This window comes from Mirounga angustirostris, unplaced genomic scaffold, assembly GCF_029215605.1.
Source record: "Mirounga angustirostris isolate CCGP_5_RB_7025 unplaced genomic scaffold, mMirAng1.0.hap1 SCAF_16, whole genome shotgun sequence".
NCBI classification, from domain to species: Eukaryota; Metazoa; Chordata; class Mammalia; order Carnivora; family Phocidae; genus Mirounga; species Mirounga angustirostris.
This window is the reverse complement of record NW_026991724.1, coordinates 42,583,317-42,606,093: the sequence shown is the minus strand read 5'-3', so window position 1 is coordinate 42,606,093 and position 22,777 is coordinate 42,583,317. Positions and strand designations below refer to the sequence as shown.

Sequence of the window (22,777 nt, the reverse complement as noted above, 5' to 3'; positions counted from 1 at the left end):
ATATGGTTCAGAGGAGCAGAGGTCCAAGAACTGGGCGCCCAAATTGAGCTTCTCCATTGTCTGCTTCCCCTAGAGAGGCCAGCCATCTGGGACTGAGCCCTGTCCTGCTGCCACCCCAGCCACCTCCCAGCTCCATGGAGTCACTGCCCCCTCTGACCTCTGCAAATGGCTTTTCCCTTCCTGCCCAGGAATATCCTGCCCAGGGGTCCTAAAGACTCAGGAAGAAAATAGGGAAAGGCTGAAGACTGAAGAAATGAGTGGTCAATAGGACTTTACAGGGAGCCACCCTGTCCACATGGGCCCTTACTCACCCAGAGTTTTGAGTCAACTGTCAACTCTGAGATGTAACTGAACTTTCCATACTCAGCACACCCGACAGCACTGAATGGCATCTGTTCTGGAGTCCCTGAGAAATACTCCAACCAGAGTTTCCCATGCAAGCCAGTGCCTTGTCTACACAGAATAGCACATCCCATCGCTAAATCCTGTGTTTCATAACCTCATCCAAAAGGAAGGCTAGCCTCAGTAGCCACCGCCCCATCATCACTTGCCCTGTGATTCCTCAGATGACCCTAGCCCAACCATAGCCACTGACTGCCTTTTTCTAGTAGGCTCTTTCTGGTGACCACAGTGGATGTCTGTTGTCTTTATCCAAAACCACTGCATCCCACTCCCGTGTCTCTTTCTTTGCCTCCCCGATTGCATCAGCATGACCTAAATCAGCCAAACAAGTACCAGCAGGAGAAACTCAGTTTTGTGTAGGGTTAAGTTGCCCCTTCTGGAAGAGTAGGCCGGAGGATCAGTCCGGTCTGAAGGAAAACAATGCAGAGAGCAACCCCCGGAGAGATGCCAGAGTCAACTTCACAGGGCCCGAGTTCCTGGTGCCAGGCCACCTCCGTCTGTGGCTGGAGCATAAGTCAGTGATTTCCCTTAGTGTTGATGTTGTTTGGAGCTGGGCTGTCATTTATAGCTGCAAGTCTTTCCAAAGGTTTTCTGGGTGTTCACCTAAGTACTGCCACACTGCTTCTCTAATGTGGTCTCCTGGCCACTTGAACCCCACAGGTACTGCTTTGGTTATGAAGAAGAGGCTGGACATAAGGCCTGATGATTGCCTTTTTGAAGGCTTTATTTTCTCTTTGACATTCTCTGATATACACCTCCGGCAGTTTGGCCTCTGTGATTCCCAGCAGGTTCAACTACTCCAGATGTCCCAGTAATATTTTAAGTTCGACATTGTGCTTTGAAAACCCAGTTACATGCATTTTCTTTCTTTCTTTTTTTTTTAAGATTTTATTTATTGGGGCGCCTGGGTGGCTCAGGGTTAAGCGTCTGCCTTCGGCTCAGGTCATGATTCCAGGGTCCTGGGATCGAGCCCCGCAACAGGCTCCCTGCTCCGCGGGGAGTCTGCTTCTCCCTCTCCCACTCTCCCTGCTTGTGTTCCCTCTCTCACTCTCTCTGTTAAATAAATAAAATCTTAAAAAAAGAGAGAGAGAGCGATAGGAAACAAATATGAAGAGACAAAGGAGATCATTATTACTTGAAGGTCATGCATCATCCAACTACTAGCATTGTTACTGCTTCTGCTAGTTGACTGTGTTTGGAGCTCTGCGCCAAATGCTCTCCCATATAATCCTTACAGCAGCCCTGTTATCCCGCTGTCCTCCCCACTTAACAGACAGGTTAAGAAATCTGAAAATAGCCACTCTGTTGCTACGTGGAGCAGCAATCCAAGGTTGCCTGATTTCTTTATCACAAATAAGAGCCCTGTTCTTTATCACAACCCTGTCCTGCCTGCCACTTTCTGGCAATTCCCCATCATCCCAATTCTGTTTTAACCTCAATTAGGCCTCTATGATATTAATTCCAATTGACAGGGTAGAATTTTACAAGTGGAAAAGACCAAGAATGGCATCTCAAACAGAAAGGACAGGAGCTTAATCATAGGAAACAAACTGAGGGTTGCTGGAGGGGGTGGGATGATGGACACTGGGGAGAGTATGTGTTGTAATGAGCACTGGGTATCATATAAGACTGATGAATTACAGACCTGTACCCCTGAAGCAAATAATACATTACATGTAAATTAACTGAATTTAAATAAAATAAAAAGAAAGGACAGCAGCATGGAAAAAGTCAGAGAGGTAGGAAAATCCAACCACTGCGTTAGCACTGGTCCCTTTGTACCGGATCTAAGGATTTGCGTAGGGCAACAGGGAGAAACCCTCCAGGGAAGGTGCTGTGTGTGGGAGGGTGATCAGTTACTGGAGTGTGAGGTTAGCATCCCGGATCAAATCTCGCGGGATGGTTTGGGATTTGGAGTTTGGAAAATTTTCAGTGTAAGGTAATTTTACGTTCCCACAAAAGTTAAACCCTACTGTTTTCTACCACCATGACCACCATCGCCACCACATGTTGTGCCAAAGCCCTGTCTACAACTACCCATAGTGTTCAGATACCTTAAGATCCTGAGGGCAGTGAAGCTTGGAGGGCTGGACTAAGCCACAGACGAAAGAAAACCGGGCTCAGAGCCTAGTGCAGCCTTGGAAAACCTGATGGGTCCCACTGAATATTTGCGAAACTAGCACTTAGTGAGCCCGTGGCGAGCGAGCAAAGTTCCAAACAAGAGCCCTGTTCTGTAGATGGGGAAACTGAGGCATGGGCGTTTAGATAAGTCAGGCCTTAATTCGGGACAGCTGGACAGGAGTCAGGCAGGATCTGGAGCCTAGGGAATCACCCACTAAAGTCGGAGATGGTGCGGGGGGAGGAGAGGGGAGAGGCAGTTCTGCGGCTGAGTTGAAGGAGCCCACGGGAGGTCGGACGCGGGGCGATCCACACCGACGGATTTTCGCCAGCTGCTCTCGGGAAGCGCACCCACCGGGATGCCGAGTCATGGCGGCCCGGCGAGAGCCAGAGAACTGCGCCTCCGAGGAGCCGCACGGAGCTCCTACCACGGTAGCCACTCTCAGGAGAGGGCGGTGCGCACGAGCCTACGTGCAGCCAAGGCGGGATCGGCGCAGGTCGGGGGCGGTTGCGCGCACGCGTCTGCGTGTGGGCTCGCACGTCCGGGGTGCACGTGTGCGCATGTCCCCGCGCTTAGGGGGTTGGGGGGCGCTGGGGCGCAAAGAGAACTAGCAAACGTCTCCGTCCGCACGTCTGGGATGGACGTGCGCGCGCATGTGCGCAAAGTCTGAGTGGGGCGGGTGTGCGCGTGCGCACGCGAGCAGAAACGCGAGTGGGGTCGCCAGCGCCCCCTGCAGGCCGCGGGCTTGTTCTGCGTCGCGATGTTTGCCTGCGCGACAGAGATTTGTCGCTTCGGGATGTCGCCCCCAGATTTTCCCTGTGACTCCATGGTTAGGTGCTTGAAAAAAATTCCTTACCGCACAAAGGCGTGGGTTTCCACGAGAATAGAAAACTATAGTTACTAAAAAGCTATATAATCCTGCTTGCAGTTCTAATGTCAATTTCACGTCACAGTTCTGGTACAAACTCTGGTCATCATATATTATTCTTTTAGATGTGAGAGTTAATTCTGAGTCATTTTTTTGTATTTTTTTTTTTTTTTTAGCATTAGAATTTGCTCAATAATTTGCCCATCAACACCTCGTTTGGTCTGGCTCCTCTGGAATTGCTTCGCACTGCTCTGCACCCCGGCCATGTGGCCGTGAACAAGACTTGTCCCCTTCTCACAGGAGGCCTTCGTTCTAGTGAGAGGGATAAAGGCAAACTCAATTCCAGGGGAGGGCTAAGTGCTGTAATGAAAAACAACGCGAGGGTGCCTGGGTGGCTCAGTTGGTTAAGCAACTGCCTTTGGCTCAGGTCATGATCCTGGAGTCCCGGGATCGAGTCCCACATCGGGCTCCCTGCTCGGCAGGGAGTCTGCTTCTCCCTCTGACCCTCCCCCCTCTCATGTGCTCTCTCTCATTCTCTCTCTCTCAAATAAATAAATAAAATCTTTAAAAAAGAAAAACAATGCGAGTAGAGGCTGGGCTCTGGCCCAGAAGAGAACAAATGGAGGCAGAAGCAGGGAGCACTGTGGGAACAGAAGGCAGGTGGGCACTGGGGGAGGGATGCTGAGGTTGGCAGAAGTGTATGGGAAACCCTGAGGCCAGAGAGGGAAAGGCAGGAGCCAGGTGAGGACCAGATTGTTGGTAGAATATTTAAGAAAATGATGGAATTCAAATGTGCTTGAAGATAGATTTGTGGGACCTGCTAGATGAGGAGAGTAAAGAAAAGAATTAAGAATGTCTTCTAAGATTTCTGCCAGAGCAGCTGGGTGGATGGATGGTGGCACCTCTTAGCAAGGATGGACAAGATGGGGCTGTTGCCCCTAAAAGACTGAGTTTTCTTCTCCAAAGAAGACTGAGTTTTAAAAGCAGAGACTGCACCTTCTTTTCAGCCCTGGCTCCTAGCAAAGGCCTTGCCCCTAGGTGACTTTAGATGTTGAAAGGAACATGACCTCCTAAAACAATCCTTCCTCCTCACTTAAGCCTATATTCCAAACTCAGCCCCAGTACTAGCCACACGCAGTCCCCCCACCAGACATGCAGAGGCCTGAGCCCAGCCAGCCTACCCTTGTGGAATCAGAAGGCCAGCTGTGTGTGTTACTTCCAGGAGGCTGCCCCTGGACGTTCCTCAGCATATGTGGCTGGGAGGCAACCAGTCATGCTTTCCATGTACATGGCTTCTTGGCATTTGAGGAGCTGGCCATTGGAGGGGTCTATTTTCTCTGTGTCTCCAGATCAGAAAGCAGGTCACAACAGTGGTCACACAATGCACAAAGGGCCATCCCCTCAGAGTGCCACATCTGTTCAGGTTTCCACGCTCACCCATCTGGCACGTAGCCCGGCCCCAGGACTCCTCTTCTGTCTCCACCACTGCTGGGAATTGAAGTCCGTGAACAGCACCACGTACTGGTGTCGAACAGGCACATGCTTGAATAAAAGGCTAGCATTTTAATATGCACTTCTAGTGTATTTCCTAGCACACTCATACAACACAGCTGTTACTAAGTAGCCTTGTCCTGAGGTGCATTTTGAAGGCTCTGGGTCTTGGTCCCCATGCTCAGCTTCTGGGCATTTCAGCAGAAAGAAGCCCAAGTGGTACTATGTTCATATCCATTTTCCTGAGTTCATGAAAGAAAGTTTTGATCTGTCTTGCTGTAAGTGAAAAGAAGTTGAAATTCCCCTGTAACCCACCCTCCTTTTGTGGTTCCCACTGAACAAGCTTTCCTTTTACTAAGCAGGATGACATCATCCAATGAGACGAGTCCTCGTCCTTGAAAGATATGGGCTCTTTGCCAGACATGGGGTCCCTGGCAGAGCAGGGGGAGAGCTTATCCCTGGGTCCGTTCCTTGGAAAAGCGAGCTGGGCAGTTCACAGTGCCCATGGTTGGTGGAATGTGGGTGCTGGCAGACCACAACCCAAGGAGAGAACTTGCATCCTTCCAGATGGTCTCCTTCACCACGCCATTGGCTCTGGCCCCACAGAGGCCTCTCCCAGCTTTGGCTTTAGGAAAGCCGACTGGAGAGGTGTGGTAGGTTGTCTGCTTCCTGCCCAACCACCGCAGCTCATCCTAACACTCTCGGTGGTCTTTCCTCTCGCAAGGCCTCAGAACCAGAGGACGAACTGACCTAAAAACCAATGTGGGTGCAGCTTGTCAAAGTCATGAACCAGGCAGGGCTTCTGGCCTGTCTGCTGCAGTTCATTTCAAACAGAGATACAAAATATTATTAAATGTATATTTTTAATAAAGCCAATAGTTATTTTACTTATAGGAGCTTTAAAAGGAAGATACAAAATGTAGAGTTCCAGTTTGGAAGCGTTTAACTATTCACACGATGTCCTGCTGATGCCCGAGCAAGGCAGTCACGCCCGGCCATGCAAAGGACACACACACACACACACACGCACACACATGCGCTTTGGCGAGACCCCTCTGCCCAGCGCAGCACCTGGAATTACCAGTGTTCAGAGCAAGGCGGTGCCGAGAACACAGCACCTACGAGGAGACCACACAAACAGCTTCACACAGTCTCACAGCCCACGGAGATGGCGATTACAAAATGTCCCGCTTAATCGAGAAAAACAGACTGGAGAGTGACAACGTGGCGGTATCAATGTCACCTGCACTGGGGCGTCAAGGGCTGACCTCCGTCCAGGGTGAGGTCTTTGGGGAGGCACTATGAAAACAAGAGTACTTCAGTATAATCGAACTTGAAATACAAGGTACTGTGGACACGTTACGGAAGGAGAACAGAGAACTATCCTACAAGGAAAAGAGCCACAGACGTCGGACAGATTAGTGCACACACTGGGACAGCGAACAGACAAGAGCCACGCAGGGTCAGTGCAAAGCACGGGCCTGAAGAAGTCTATGTACAAAAGAGTTCTCTGTAAACATGGTGAGGTGAACGTTCGGAAGCCGCGGTGAGAGGATCGTAAGTGCAGGCAGCAACGACATCCCCACACAGCACAGAAGACGACACCCGAGGCCTGGAAACAGCCGGGCAACACAGTACTAAAAGGTCAGGTGGCTGGGCTCAGACACCCGAGGGGGCCTCTCTCATTAGTGTGTATACATACATATACATATATATTTTTTCTTTTTGGTATTTTTAAATATAAATTTACTTATATCCGTAGAAAAATGAGAACATAAATGTGTTATTACAATGTCTGCTGGAAAAGCTTATATGGAGTTAGAAAGAATAAACCATTTATTAGTAGTTAACATATATATTAAAATGGTTTAATGATTTAAGAAAATATAAAAAAAATATTAATACTGTCAAACTTTCATACCAGAAAATATTATGGATTTTTCTCAATTAGACTTTTTCAAAGATGAAATATGAAAAATTTAAATAAGTTTTATATAAAGAACTTCTGAACCTCGATTAATATACAGTGGGATGTCTACTCTATAGAGATATATGTATCATTATTTCTCAATTTAAGCACCATTCAATTCTTCTGGATCCATTCTGGCTGGAAAATATCCCTAAATCCACAGGATGTTATCTCTTTAATGGCACATGTTAACTGAAAATGAGGTGGTTTTGTTCTTTTTTTTAAAGAAAAGACTTTAAATTAATTCCTATCTACATCTTAATTGGTTTGTCTTGAGCCAGCTCACAAATGTTACTGCAAGTTCAAGTGCAGGTGTCTCTGTGCAGCCTCTTGACCACACCCCCATGTTTGGAGACTGTGTCAAAGCCTCTGGCCACGTGTGGATCTGAGGGCAGCAGGTGCAACTTTATCCTGCACACGGACGCAGCCAGCTGGCTCATCTCCATGCACCATCAGGAATATGCCCCTGACATCAGTTTTACGATCCTGCTTTTGTAAATCCGGTCAGGACTGCACCCCTTGGGTGCTGCTTGGGGTGGCGAGGGGCTGCCCACCCACAGAAAACCCCAGTGATTGCTTCCAATCACAAATATTCTGTATTTTGCCCGTTTTGTATAAGCTTAAATAAAGATAGTGTTGAACAAACCTCCAGCCTCTATATCTGTTATCTTAAAATATTCAATGCTTTTTAGGCGGGAGATGTTTTAACTAGAAACCTATATGAAAAATAGCTATAAAATACAGTGATTGATGTGGTCATCACTCAACATGTTAAGAAGGGGGAGGGGGAGGGTTTCAGAAGAATGGTCAGTTTTGCTCTCAGCCTTCAGGCCTGATGCCTTCCCAACACACACAGTGGGACTACAAACTCGAGAGCCGTGTTTCTCAAAGTGCGGCCTATGGCCCACCTGCATCAGAACCACTGGGGGAGCTATTTAAGCTCAAAGATCCCCCAGCATCTCCCTGAGGGTCAGAAACCTGTTTCTAGCTGGCCCTTCAGGGCTCTGATGCCTCAAAAGTTTGAGAAGCCAGGCCTTAAAGGCTTGGAGCTGCCAACTACCCCCATGCCCAAGGATCCCTGCCTGGGACAGGGGGGCACTGGTCCTCTGGGGGGCTGGTGCCAGCTAGTCAGCCCTGGGGTGGGGACACTGGCCCCGACAGCTCTGGGCAGGCAGGCAGGCAGGCTGGCCCTGGGTCAGTACTGGGGCAAGTAGGCCGGCCTGCGCTCAGCCTTCCCAGGGAAGGCCTTGAAGCCCTTGGGTGCTGCCTTGTGTGCTGGTGGGGGCGGGGGCTGTGGTGGGGTCTGCACATAGGTGAAGGAGGCGGTGCTGCAGTCGCTGCTCGCGGCCCACACTGGTGACTGCAGCATCTGCATGGTGTCGTTCCACTGGCTGCCAGGGCCGGCAACTGCGTAGAGTGGTGCGCTCGGGCTAGGCAGTGTGCTGGGCAGCGGGGAAGGGTGTTGCCAGGGTGCTTTGGGTGGCCACGTTTTGGTTTTGTTATCCTGAGAGACAGAAGAGGGTTCTTAGTGGCACTGCTGGCAATTCGTCATCTTTTCCCACCTCCCCAGGTCCCTGGGCCCATTTCCACTAGGAGACAGGGTAGGAGCCCCAGCCCTCCCACAGCCTGGAGCAGCGCTGTCCAGCTCAATTTGCAGTGATGGAGGGGATCTGCGTCTGCGCTGCTCCCACGCAGTGGCCACTCACCACATATGGCCAGTGCCACTAAGGAACTCAATTGGTATTTATATTTGATTCATTCCAACTTAAATAGACACATGTGGCTAGTGGCTATCACAGTGGATGGCACAACCCCAGGGCTTCCTCTACATTTGGCTCGGAGATGAGATGGTTAATCATGGCGGAAAAAAGTTGTTCACCACAAAGAACCCGTCGTTGCTCTGAAGCCCTCTTAAAACTTAAGCTTTGGAACCTCGCTCATGGTCTGCACCCCATACAGCTGGCCCTCCGTGGCCAGAGCAGGGCCCACGGTACCTGGTTCATGTCCTCCACTGCGGTAAGAAGAGGTGGGGAGGGCAGCGTGCTGGTCTCCTGCTCTCCACTGCTGTGTTTCCTGAAAGAATCAAGAGCGCAGTGCAGTGGGCACCTGGCTTGCTGCCCCACTGACCTTGACACGCTAGCCACCTGGTTCTGGGCGCTGGTTCTAGGTGGGGAGACCTTGGGCCCAGTGCATGCGGGGGGATCGGGTGGGCGGCCAGTGAATGGAGCACTCCCAGAAGCCATTCCCGGGCTTGGGGAGGGGCGGGGTGGCAGGTGGTGGCTGTTTCAGCTGCTCTGATCTACTGGCTCGGGCTTTTAACATATTCAACAGATACTGTTCACCATACCCTGGGGAAGTGGGACTTAAAAGACTGTTAGTTTTAACTACAAACATGAAAAATTTCTGTTACAATGTTGAATGAAAAAGGCAGGACGGAGCAGGCTCCGAGCCAAGTAAATGAGTCTGTCCGTGCTCCCGTCCGTGCTCCCGTCCGTGCTCCCGCCTGCAGACAGCAGTCTCTGTAGAGGCGGTTCTACCATTGGCTTCCTCGGCATCTCATCGGCCTCTCCGACTGCCCTTGTCTAAAACAGACATCTTAGCCGCTACCCCTGGCTCAGTCGTGCTCCTACTGCATCCTCCTGTCTCAGTTCATTGGCACCCCCTTTCATATAGATGCTCCAGCCAAAACCTTACATATCATCCCCAATTCTTCTCTCTCACACATACCCCATTGCCAATTTCTCACCAGGTCCCTCATTTTGTTCAGCTGTCTGCTCATCAGAGGCCTCCCTGACTCCCATGTGTGTATGTGTGTGTGTGTGTGTGTGTGTGTGTGTGTGTGTGTGTATATATATATATATATATATATATATATATATATAATTTATTTTTTTTTTTTTAAGTAGGCTCCATGCCCAGTGTGGAGCCCAATGTGGGGCGTGAACTCATGACTCAGAGATTAAGACCTGAGCCAATATCAAGTCGGATGCTTAACCGACTGAGCCACCCACGTGACCCCCATATTTTTCTTCATAGCAACTAACCCAACCTGACATGTTTGATTTTTCCTTTTTCCTTTTCCTTCCCTCCCTTTTTTTTTTTTTTTTTGGGAGTAGCCTTCATGCCCAACATGGGGCTTGAACTCATGACCCTGAGACTAGGAGTCTCCTGCTCTATCAAATGAGCCAGCCAGGCACCCCTACTTTTAAAAACTTCTTAGACCTGAATATACTCTATTATGTTTTCTTTTCAACTTTGATGAAGAAACTAAGGATCAGAGAGGGCCAGGTTCATCTCCAGGACCCTCCCTTGCCTCATACTGGTATTTTTGGCTACTACTTGCGTGAGACTGTTCTGCCAGCAAAGCCTCAACCCAACGTTAAGTCACCTGGGCTACAAGCAAGCCTGCATGGTAGCCGCAGAAGATTCAGCAAGGCTGTGCTAGCAGAAGCCCTCTGCCTCTCTCACACCAGGCTGACAGGGAGCCATGAGGTTCCTGAGCTTTCCAGAGGAATAAGCTGGGGATCACATTCATGTACCCCTCTGTCCTTTGTCTTTAGAAATCTCTTCCTACCTTCTCTGCTTGACAGCGGCCACGAGGTCAGGCCCTGAAAACATGGAGAACAAGCTGTCCCCGTTGGCGGAAGACGTCTCATCACTTGAACTGGCGGAGTCCCCCTGAGCACCTGACCAGCCGCTGTGCAGACCGTCCCTGAAAGCCAGAGAGAGAAGCTGATCCCGGGCCTCCTGCAGCTAGCCTGGACACCAGCCGGACAAGCCTGAGGCCGCCCCCACACCACCAGCCCAAAAGGAACAATCTTTACCCTGCACCCATCTAACAACCAGATGACAGTCTCTTGTCTCCCCTTCTAAAAATCCAAGCTTTCCTTCCTGTCCTCCCTTGTTTCGAAAATAACATGTACTCGTCGCTGCCCTTTATTCTTGCCAGAAGCCTGTGCTTTGCATGTGAAATTCATGTTAGAGCAAAAAGCTGAAATGGTCTTTAGCTGTCCAGATTTATTAACTGGGTAGCAATAAGAGATGTGAAAAATCAACCTCCCGTTGTCTTTGGGATGCAAATCCGCAGTTCTCTGGGTACACTGGCATCTGAGCCATACACCTTTGCTTTTTGGAGGCTACAAGGATCCCATTCCATGAATCGCATGGGTTTCACAGCCATGCCCATTTCAGCATAGAGACCATGTTAAACGCTCAATGACCTCACAAACATCGTCAAATAAGTTCCTGGTTCCGGGAAGAAAAGTCTGTGCTGAAAATCATCACTTCCTACCAATAGTGTGTTCACAGGGACCCATCATGCCACTTGGCATCTTTGGGTCTGTCGCAAAACCGTGACCGCTTGAAGATCTGACCAGATGTCACTCTCTCACAGGGGGCCTCGGAATCAAGTTGCCTGATAAGAGTGCACGAGGGCCCCCTGGGGGATACCCAGTCCCCAAACTCAGTTTCCCTGCCACCCCCAGCACTCACCCTTCTGTGAAGAACTCCGGGAAAGGCCAGGTCCGATGGGCATCGTCCATGGGGGGCCAGTGGCCCCGGGGGTGGCCTGGGCGGCGGCCGTGTTGCACTTGCCGCTTCTGCTGCATTGCCTGGCTCACTCCTGCCACATAGCGAGCAAACTCGGGGTCCGAACCCACTGCGTTAAGACAAAGGGACAGAGAGGGGCTGGGGACACACTGGCCTCTCGTTTCCTTCCCTGCCTCCCGAGCATGTGTTGGTCACACATGCAGTGACAAGCGGGGAGGTGCTGCCAGGCTTGTGGCCTCGAGAGCCAAGGAGCTGGCTGCAGGATTGGGGCTTTCAGCCAGGTGTCTGACCTGGGGTACAGGGTGTGCACAGGGACTGTCAAGAAGGGTTATGCCCAGGACAGAGGCAGCTGAATGCGACCGAAAGACCGAGAGAGAGAACACAAAAGAATCCATGATTAAAGTTTAAAGACAAATACCAGATACTTAACAATGTTCCAATGTCTGTTGCTACGTACATAACAACTTAGAAAATCACATGCTTGATGTCTTTAGCGAACTGATAACCTGCAAGTTGTAAAAGCATCAGGGTCAGCCAGAGAGAGGTATGTCATTGCCACGTGACCCAACTCGAACCCAGGATTTTCCTGGATATTGGATGGCAGACCTACTCATTCCATGTGAAGATAGTGAGAGTGGTAATGAATGAGATGACATTTCAGAATTTCAGAGGTATTAAGAGGTGACTGGAAACATACTGGCCAGAGCTGAGTAAGGATGGGCAGGACAGTACAAGTGGGAGAAAAAACAGCATAGAGGACATTGAGAGAAAAAGTCAAACAAGAAGATACGGCAGGAGGGCGCCTGGGTGGCTCAGTTGGTTAAGCGTCTGCCTTCGGCTCAGGTCATGATCCCAGGGTCCTGGGATCGAGCCCCGCATCGGGCTCCCTGCTCCACGGGAAGCCTGCTTCTCCCTCTCCTCCCCGCTCATGCTCTCTCTCAAATAAATAAATAAAATCTTTAAAAAAAAAAAAGATGCCGCAGGAAGGTATCTATTGCTCACAAGCTGAATATGACTCAGCAGTGTATACTTCTCAGCTTCCGGCTGGGAAAGATACTAGGACAAAATCTCATTCTTAGCTCATCCTCAGGGCACTGCCACAGGACTGCTGGTGAGTCTGCGCACTGCACAAAGATGCCCACACCAGGGGAGGGGAGGGGCTGGGCCAAAATCAAGGCCCCCTTCTCAGTGGGTCAAGCCATGCCTCCAGGGGCTGTGTGCCCTGTCCAGACGGGGCACTCTGCTCTCACTGGCCCTGCCTGAGAGGGGGCTTTCTGTGATTCATCTATCGGGAGGAGTGCCCTTCCTTTATTTGGGGAAAGGGCAATGTAGATCTTATGCCCTCAGGGCGGGGTCTGCAGGAAGCTACATTAGGGACCTGCAGGTCAGATAGGAACTAACTCACGGAAGATAAAGCTAATAGGATTTGTAGCTTAAAGACAGAGAGGCCATCCAGGCCTCATCAAAGATCAAAGACGGTAAAATTCTGCCAAACACTGTTTATACTCTGGATTTAATTACATGACTATCAAAAGATGTAGACTGTTGAATAGCAGTTGAAAAAAATGTGCCGTGCCACGCCCACCCCAGTCAGTGGCAGCTGGGTGGGGCCTGTTCTTCTGGATGGGTGGGGGGAACCCTGGGCCCTTCCTGTGCCCCAGGGTCCAAGGATGCTCACATCTACCACCCATGGGGAGCAAGAGCAAGAAAGCGTGAGCAGCAGCATGAGGGATTCTTAGAAGACCTAAGAAAACATTTCTTTTCATTCGTAGCTAATGCTGGGTTGTTTTAGTAGGGAATTCCTCTTCTGCTGGTTATTTATATAAATATTTGCAATAATTATATATTTCACAGTATTCTCCTTAAATGAAATATATTTTCCACCTGTATACCTTTTGCTAAATTAGAGAAAAGAGTAACGGATTTCTACATATTTATCTTGTATCGACCCACCTTATCAGATTCGCTAATTCTAGGGGTTTTATTTTTTTATTTTATTTATTTTTATTTATTTATTATTATTATTATTTTTTAAATTTTTATTTATTTGACAGACACACAGCGAGAGAGGTAACACAAGCAGGGGGAGTGGGAGAGGGAGAAGCAGGTCTCCCATTGAGCAGGGAACCCGATGCGCGGCTCGATCCCAGGACCCTGGGATCATGACCTGAGCCGAAGGCAGACGCTCAACGACTGAGCCACCCAGGCGCCCCTAGGATTTTTTTTTTTTAATCAAGGAGTCTCGTCGAGTTTTTTCCCCCCCTCCAATTCTATTGCCAGCAAAGAGATGTGCTTTTCAATGTATCTTTTTCTATAGCTTATACATGTCTTGCTATGTTTGCTAGCAAGTCCAGGACAAAAAGTTAGTTACACGCTATGGGCAGTAACAGTTGCCACCCTGTCTTGATTTTAACTGGAATGATTTTGTTTCACTATACAGAGTAATACTTGCTCCCGGCCCTTGGGACATAGTCTTTCTTTAATTGAAGAAATTTATTTCTATTCATGTCTTAGTTGGAGGGTTTTTTTTGAATCACTGGTGGCTTTTACCAAATGTCTTTACAGCATCTGTTGTTGTCTGGCCGCTCCTGCAAGTGGGGTGATGCCAGGCATTACTGAGCAGCGGCAGAGCTGGTCCGCTGCCCCACCTGCCACCCCCGCAGTACCGGAGCAGTAACGGAGCTGCTCTTCCCATCACGGCTCCGGGGTCCAGCCTCCATCCACACTCCTACAGAGAGGACTATGGTTTGCTTTTTAAATAACCCTTATAACGTTTTTAAATCTTTTTTTTTTTTTTATTTGGCAGAGAGGGACACAGCGAGAGAGGGAACACAAGCAGGGGGAGAGGGAGAAGCAGGCTTCCAGCTGAGCAAGGAGCCCGATGCGGGGCTCGATCCCAGGACCCTGGGATCATGACCCGAGCCGAAGGCAGACGCCCAACGACTGAGCCACCCAGGCGCCCCAACCCTTATAACGTTTTTATGGTAAAACCATGTTGGCTTCATAATTACTGTTCCAATTTCTTCCACTGAAACAGATCTGGGCAGGTTTTCCACTTCTTGGTACAATTTTGGTGATGTGCATTGTATTAGGAAAGAAGCCATTTTTCCAATCAGTTTTCAAAGATGTTGTCATATGTAGAAACGTCTTAAACTTCTTTTACTCTCTCCTGTTTCTGGAATGACATCTTCTTTCTCTTTCCTTTTTTTTAAAGATTTATTTATTTATTTATTTTAAAATTTTATTTATTTATTTATCAGGGGCGGGGGGAGAGCGTGCACACAAGCAGGCGGAGCACCAGGCAGAGGGAGAGGGAGAAGCAGGCTCCCCGCTGAGCAGGGAGCCCGATGCTGGACTCAATCCCAGGACCCCGGGATCATGCCCTGAGCCGAAGGCAGAGGCTTAACCGACTGAGCCACCCAGGCACCCCTCCTTTCTCTTTCCTAAATCTCGTTTCTCTTTGCTCTCTCTTATTGAGGCTTACAATAAATTGGTTTATCTATTTTGTTGGTCTTCAAGAGACCCTTCTTTTAGATTTTTATAATTTATACTATATTTTTCTTTTAAATTTCATCAATCTTGGCTTTTCTCCTTAATTATAATTACTTCCTCCTCCTAGTTTATTTTTGTTTGTTTCTAAGTTCTTTTTCTAATTTCCTAAGATAACTCTGGTGGTATTTTCACACTGTTCAGGCCAGGAGAAGCCATATTCTCCGAAGGCAGGAGGGTGCTCTACCACCTTTCATAGGTCCTAGTGTTTAAGCAAAGAATCACAGAACAGGTTATGTAATCAGAAGTGCAGCTCACAAAGGGCCTGCCGCCTTGGCTCCCACAAATAGGAGGGCCCACACAGGAGCCCACTTGAACTATGAGACATGGAGCCATTCAAGGAACTTCTCTTAGCCTCAATCCAAGCTTCTGTACAGTGAGAGAAATAATGGTCCTGACCTTCTTAGCCTCACTCTCACCAAGGCTGCCTACCTTTGCTGGATGTGTCCCATACTTACCATCCGACAGCGAGAAAGGGTCTTTAAAGAGAAATTAGGTCACTTGCCAAGTGTCCTAAGTAAGTAGGCTGTGTCGGATGGGCCCTATGAAGTCCTCAGTGATTATACTGATGTGAAAACCCCAAGGGGAGGGGAGGCGGGTCCACATACCTGCAGGATCAAAAGGCAGAATCTCTCCCAACATCCCAAAGACTCCATCACTTTGGTCACGGTTTGGCCAGGTGTTATTTCTAGGTCCCTGCGGCTTCTGCCCCAAAACCTCCGACATCACATTATCCATATAGCTGCTCACCAGACCCAAGCTGTACAAGTCAGAACTGAGATCAGATATGCCAGGCCACTGGCCAAGAGGAGACAGACCTGCTCCGACAGGCTGGGCTGGCTGCTGGGCTGAGCCGTGCAGCCACTTCCCCGGGGCCCGAGGCTGGGGCGGGGGCTGCTGAGGTCCAATGGGCTGGAGCAGGGGTTGGTAGTACTGGACCTGCGGTTGCTGCTGCTTCGGGGACTGCTGCTGGGGCGCCAGGCCCGGCTGGGGGGTCAGAGGTGTGTGGGCCCCAGCCGGGGGTGGCCGTGGAGGAGGGGGCACTGGCAGTGGCGGCTGCATGGCTCCGGCCTTCTGTTCAGTCACTGTGGCTGCGGCAGCGGAATTACGCCTTGTCACCAACGGGGAGCCCTGATGTGACTGGCCCATGTTAAAGCCCGAGAGAAAATCGATCACCTCCTGCATTTCCTGATCGGTTGGTAGGTTCATGCCCTTCTCGTCCTTGCCATCATCCCCTGGCAGGAAGCCATCACGCCTCTCCAGGAGAAAACCATTGGCCGTCTGGTTACCGGAACCCTGCGCTGACTGTGAAGGGTCTGTAGTCCTAGGGAAATTACCAATGTTCAAAATGCTTTGTAACCTTGAGTCAATACTGCTGGGCATTTTGGCCTTCTCTTCTGAACACCCAGCTACGAAGAGGTTTTTGGAAGGGGTATTTGGGATGGAATAATTTGTGCTGCTGGAGCTGGTGCATGAAGCTTTCTTGGTGAAGCGGGATGTCAGTTTGGAGAAGGTCTTCTGCAGGCCGCCTGAAGATTTGTTTCCGTTCCCAGAAGGCAGGTCGGCCTGATTCCCAAAATCGCAGATCTCCCTCTGAAGCTGGATCTGTATGCAGGGTAAAGCTTGTTCCCTATTTAAACAGAAACGTATTGAAAATTACAAAAAAGACAAACATACAAATTGGACAATGAAATGGATCTCTCTGCATCTAAGAAAGACTCTAAGGACAAAAACAGTCTCTCTGGTTGGTTGGTATCAGGTTCACCTATTTTACAGATAAATAAAATGAACACCCCAGACTTTTAAGTGTACGTAAGACTGATCCAGCAGAGGGATGTGGGTAAATACACACAGCAAGGGTGGGGGTAGTGGTGAGTGGGACTCAGTGACACCACGGGGAACTGTTGACCTTGGAAGGAACTTATGGACAGTGCCAAGAACAGACGCTGGTTACTTCCAAGGTTTTCCAAGCACTTTCCTAGTACTGAAAGAGAGCCCCAGGGATGGAAAGTGGTTGGGGCTGAGGCAGGCAACGGCTGCTGTGACCCGGGACAAGCCACCGCAGTGTTCTGGGCCTCAGAGCTCGTGAGTTCAGAAAGGGGGCCCATGGCTGGATGTTCGAGGTCCCTACCATTCTGAAGTTCGTAATTCCCAGAGACAGTCTCGCAACTGTCAGCTGCTTTCAGATAGAAATAAATTTCATGCAGGATATAAGTAAATTTTCTACACATTTCTCTGGTCTTCGTTCATGAGAATATGAGTTGGGCTAAAAGCCCCTTGATGGACTTACTCTCAAATGATAAAACAAATGAAGACAAACATGGTAAGTAACTGAGGAATCTGGCCAAAGGTCAGAGAGCAATTCTTGTTACTACTGCAACTTTTCAGTAAGTTTGAAATGATTCCAAATTTAAGTGACCAAAAATTTCTTTTTTGCCTTACTTCCTCACATACAGTCAGTGATGTGAGCGCGCAGGAGACTGTACGTGGTCACACTGACCCTGAGTATGGGCCTGAATGTAAGCTACTTCAGGTGACCGGCAGGGACACCCACCTCCCTGCCCTCCAGCGGCTGAGGTCCAGCACGGCTGTGTAGAGCACGTCCACCAGCCCCAGGGTCTTCTCAGGATCGAGGCTTCTCTGCAGCAGGGACATGGTAGCGGGGTCTTCTTTCAGGCACCTAGGCAGGAGGCAGGCCGCATCAGTCTGGGCGGCTCTGCTCTGAAAAAGTGTCTCAAGTAGGCCTCATACAAAAGGTGACAATGTGTACATGCTTTTGGCACCAAATAAAAATTCAGTAATTAAAGACCAGTTAGAGAAAGACAAGGCTAACATTGGAACGTGCTGCTCTGCAAGAGGAGGAGCCACAGGGGCCAGGATCTCCCTGGATTTCTAGTCATCTAGAGTCTGTTTGGTAGGAAGAGAAGGGTTCGGTGGAAGGGCTACCTTCTGGGGCCCTGATGCCCTCTTACTGTCCACACTGGCTCCAGCCTTGACTTTCTGTTCCACTGTGTTCAGAGTCTGGGATCAGTATCTACTCCTCTGCAAACCCTTCCCAAAACACCCCTGCCCCCAGGAAACTAAAGGTCAATGGAGGGAAAAACCCGGACTTGCTGCAAACTTCCGGTAAGCCGCAAACATAGCCTTCTCACGTTAAGTGACAGTTTTCCCTTTCCAAGCTGACCACTTGAGCCCGCATCCCCTCTCCTCAGAGCTCGGCCATCCCTGCCGCTTCTCCTCTTCTTTCCCATCACAACTCTCACATCACTGAGAGGAGGTCTGCTCCCCACCGTCCCCACTAATTCACCAGCTTGAGTGCCCGTGCTCCCGATGTGCCTCTCTGGTCACGGTCAAGGTGGAAGACAAGCCCCACTCTGCCACCGGCTGCCCCTCCAGCCGAGCACTGCAGGCTCTTGTACCCTCCTGCTTTCCCGAGGACCCCGCTCCCCTAATCTCCCCTCTCTCCCCGTGACATTCCCCGGGGCCAACAAACAGGCCTCACGGACCAGCTTCTTTCTCTTGGCTCCACATTCCCCTCCAGATACTGCCGAGTTCTCTGCTCCCCCTTTTAGCAAAACACTTGGTCTCCTCCTCTTCCTCCTAGTCTCCCCTCACCCCACTCCCACTGGGCTTTGGTCCCTATAACTGCACTAGAATGGCTTTGATCAAACACCTTTGATCTCGCCAGTGTCAAAGGTCAATTACCTGTCTCCACCTTACTCAATCTCTCAGCAACGTGGTGCAATGCTTCTTTCCTGCCCGAGCACTATCTTCTGTAGCTTGGCGACCCCAAACTTGCTCAACTTTCCTTCCACCTGGCTGGCAAGCGCCTTCCCGGTCTCCTCTGCTGACTCTTCCTGCTCCACTTCCCCACTCTGTGTGGCGGCGCGTCCTAGGCTTTGTCTTTTCTCCCCACAAGGCTGCATCTGGGCCTGCAGCTGTATAGACCATCCTCCACTCAAGACTCAAATTTCCGGGCGCCTGGGTGGCTCAGTTGGTTAAGCGACTGCCTTCAGCTCAGGTCGTGATCCTGGAGTCCCGGGATCGAGTCCCGCATTGGGCTCCCTGCTCAGTGGAGAGCCTGCTTCTGCCTGTCTCTCTGCCTGCCTCTCTGCCTATTTGTGCTTTCTCTCTGTGTGTCAAATAAATAAATAAAATCTTTAAAAAAAAAAAAAAAAAGACTCAAATTTCCTTCACCAGCCGACCCCCTCCCCCTGAACCCCACTCTCCTGTATCTGACTGCATACTCAACATCTCTTGGGTACACCTAACAGGCAGCTTGGTCAGCACGACTGCTTCCTCTCCTCCCCAAAAACCACTCTGAACCTATACACTTCCTCCATAAGTCCACACACAGCTGTCTACCCCAAACTGACACATCATCCCTGGCTACCTACAGCCCACGCCAATCCATGAGCAAACCAAGCACTTCTCGCCACCTCTCTTATTATGACTCTACTCCAAGAAACCACCAGCACTTGTGTCTCAGGCCCAACCTCCCAGCTGGTCTCCTGTCCCTACTCCTGTCCCTCCCAACCCTCTGCACAGAGCCAGAGTGAGTCCCTGGTAACACAAATCAGAACACATCACTCCCCTGTTAAAAACTCTCCAGTGGCATCCAGTCATGATCGAAATAAAATCTAAACAGCCCTCGAGGGTTTCTGTGACCTTGTCCCTCCTGCCCCTGGCCACAGGTCTCTCCACTGTCACCTCCATTACCCTTGTCCCAGTCACAGGCCTTGGCTTGCTCCCTGAATATATTGGATTTGCCCACATCTCAGGACCTCTCCTTTTGCTGCCTCTGCCCACAATGCTCTCCCGAGAGCTGCTTCCCACCATTCAGGTCCTCACTACCCATTCAGGGTACCTCCACCAAGAGGACTCTTCTGAGAGGCAGAACCAGGAAGATGTTGTCTGCTGCTAGGCACTCTGGGAGTTAAATGGTGAAATCGACACTTGCAAAGCCATCCTAAGGAGGCAGCAGCACTCCCCAACATGCCTTAGGGCTTGAGAAGAAATAGGTCTCTGAGGATATGAGCCAGCCAGCCTCAGAAACACTGCAAAAGGCAAGCTCTGCCAGTGCCCAACCAGACCCTGGACTCCTGGGAGAGAATCTTGGTCAGCAGACCTGGCCAGGGTTCACGGACCCGATTCTCTCAGCCTGGAATTGCTGATTATTAGGACATCCTTGCTCTGAGCTCCCAAGCCACTGATGGCTGTGATTTGGCTGGTCACATATGTTTGCCCACTAGGGGAGCATTTGCTGGTCATGCGGAAAGAAGCACTACACTTGCTGGTGAGAATAATTTCTCTTTCTGAAAATCAACAAATCAGCACTTTTATTTAATTCATCAGTCCTGAGAGTTGATCAACAGAATCCCCTTAAGAGACTAAACCCATTCTTTTGCAAATCATGTAGACTTGCTTAAAACCCTCTACCTGCTCTTATATAAAAATCCAAGTCCCTCGGGGACCCTGTAAGCCCTGGTTTCTATGACTCTCTCTTTACGACCACCTACCACATCTCCAGCCATGCCAGTTCACTCCCCAGAAATCCTTTCCTCATCTGCTCTCTGCATGGCCGGCTCCTCTCCAATGTCATATCTTCAAGGAAGGACCCTTCGTGACTGACCTCATCCCAAACAGCCTCCCCTCCCCAGCGCCACCCCCGTTATTCTCCATCATATGACATCATTCTGCTCTTATCCCCTCATACATGTGCTGGGGTTTGAACTGAACTCTTATGCTTGCTAGCTGTCCCCTCACTCTCCCTCCCATTACAAAGTCAGCTCTATTAGGGGCAGAGACCCCATCTGTCTTGTTTATACTTAAATTCCCAGAGTCCAGGCAGTGTCTGCCACACAGTAGGTATTTAGTAAGTATCTGTTGAAAGAAAGAATGGATGGACTAAACTTAAATAAGACAGTTTAAAAAATCTAAATAAGGTATTACTTTGTTTGGGAAAAAAAAAACACATCTGGCAGTGGGACACTCCATTTTATTAAAAGCAAAGCATATAATAAATTCTTGACTGCCTTTGCTAACAATTTCATTTTTCCGAAGATGGAGTAAAGCAATCACTTCTGCTTGCATTCTTCTCAACAAGCGTGTAATTTATACTTTGAAAGAAACAAAAACATGTATTTTGGAAACTTTGTATTTTTACTAAAAGCAACCAGCAGAGGGAGCCTCTCCAAGAAATTATAGTTTATAAGGTCTTTCGTGGAGGTTCAATGAATTACAAAGGAAATCAATCATACATGGAGAGTTCTGGAAGTAAACTGCAGTGTTAACCATTTTAGTACTAGTCGTTTGTATTCACCCAATTATTCAAAAGTTCAAACTATTTTCTCTGCAATGAGAATCCTGGTTAAGTTTAATATTTTTCAATAAGAACCTGAATAGGAAAACAAATTAAGAATTCAGGGACACAAAAATCTTACAGAAAAGTGAGCTTTTGGTAGGAGTGAAGATATGTGTATAAATTACAGGTATGTCATCTCGGGGTGCCTGGGTGGCTCAGTTGTTAGGCGTCTGCCTTCAGCTCAGGTCATGATCCTAGGGTCCTGGAATTGAGCCCTGCATCGGGCTACCTGCTCAGCGGGAAGCCTGCTTCTCCCTCTCCCACTCCCCCTGCTTGTGTTCCCTCTCTCGCTGTGTCTCTCTCTGTCAAATAAATAAATAAAATCTTTAAAAATAAATAAATAAATAAATAAATAAATGTATGTCATCTCAATAATCAAAAAACTCATGGGGGGAGGAAACTGAAAGAAGGGAGGTTTTGGGACATGAAGTGAACTGCTCACCCTTACTTGATACATCAACAAGTCCTAAAACTTCTGGCAGCGTCTACCACTGGACCCTCACATTTCAGGACAAATGGTTTAAATACAACTCGAACGCATTATCCAGCTACCATTTTAGTCCACAAAGGCACCAAGATGCCATCATGCCTTACTATCTCTCTCTCTTCCTACCAAAATGTTTCAAAATTTTTCTATATGGTTAAATACTCATTCATATCATAATCTTACTAACAGAAGTCTTCCAACACATGCTCAATTTTTATTTTTTTTTTTAGATTTTATTTATTTATTTGACAGAGAGAGAGACAGTGAGAGCAGGAACACAAGCAGGGGGAGTGGGAGAGGGAGAAGCAGGCTTCCTGCCGAGCAGGGAGCCCGATGTGGGACTTGATCCCAGGACCCTGGGATCATGACCTGAGCCGAAGGCAGACGCTTAACGACTGAGCCACCCAGGCGTCCTTCAATTTTTACTATTAATAAAGTTATGATGCTGCTCCTTTAGCTGGATTCCTATGCATATCACAAGGATAAATCCCCAGAGGAGGAACTGTGGAACTCCTGAGGTCAGATCTCTTATTTTAGGCTTCTCATACACTGAACCCCTCCAGAAAGGCTGTGTGATTTATCCACCTCCTGTGCCTGTTTTTGCACAGTCTGGCCGAAACCTTATTTATTTTTTAAAAATTTGTTTATTATTCTAAAACAATTTAACAACATCTGGGCAAAATAACATCATATTGTTTCTTTACTCCGCCTTTATTGGGTGAGGTTACTCATTTTCTTCATCTATGTGTTGACAGCTGTGCTGTTTACTATATTTTTTCGTTACCTATTCATGCATCTTGCCCATTTTCTTACTAACTTGTAGGAGCTTCTGTTTTAATAAACTAAGAAGAGGGGCGCCTGGGTGGCTCAGTCGGTTAAGTGGCTGCCTTCGGCTCAGGTCATGATCCCGGAGTCCCGGGATCGAGTCCCGCATCGGGCTCCCTGCTCGGCGGGGAGTCTGCTTCTCCCTCTGACCCTCC

General features: G+C 49.1%; 1 protein-coding gene across 9 annotated transcripts in view; it reads right to left on the bottom strand.

The window, feature by feature from the left end:
• Window positions 1-5,724: 5,724 nt before the first annotated feature.
• The window catches only part of GARRE1 (granule associated Rac and RHOG effector 1), an 81,742-nt gene continuing 64,689 nt past the window's right edge, over window positions 5,725-22,777 (bottom strand). For all 9 annotated transcript variants that reach the window (XM_064581681.1, XM_064581680.1, XM_064581675.1 and 6 more), the window contains 6 exons: window positions 17,501-17,626; window positions 15,555-16,576; window positions 11,341-11,506; window positions 10,424-10,561; window positions 8,844-8,922; window positions 5,725-8,353 (listed from right to left, as the gene is read on the bottom strand). In XM_064581681.1, coding sequence (XP_064437751.1) covers window positions 8,045-8,353; window positions 8,844-8,922; window positions 10,424-10,561; window positions 11,341-11,506; window positions 15,555-16,576; window positions 17,501-17,626 — 1,840 coding nt within the window. In that variant the 3' untranslated portion in view covers window positions 5,725-8,044. The remainder of the gene's footprint in view (window positions 8,354-8,843; window positions 8,923-10,423; window positions 10,562-11,340; window positions 11,507-15,554; window positions 16,577-17,500; window positions 17,627-22,777) is intronic.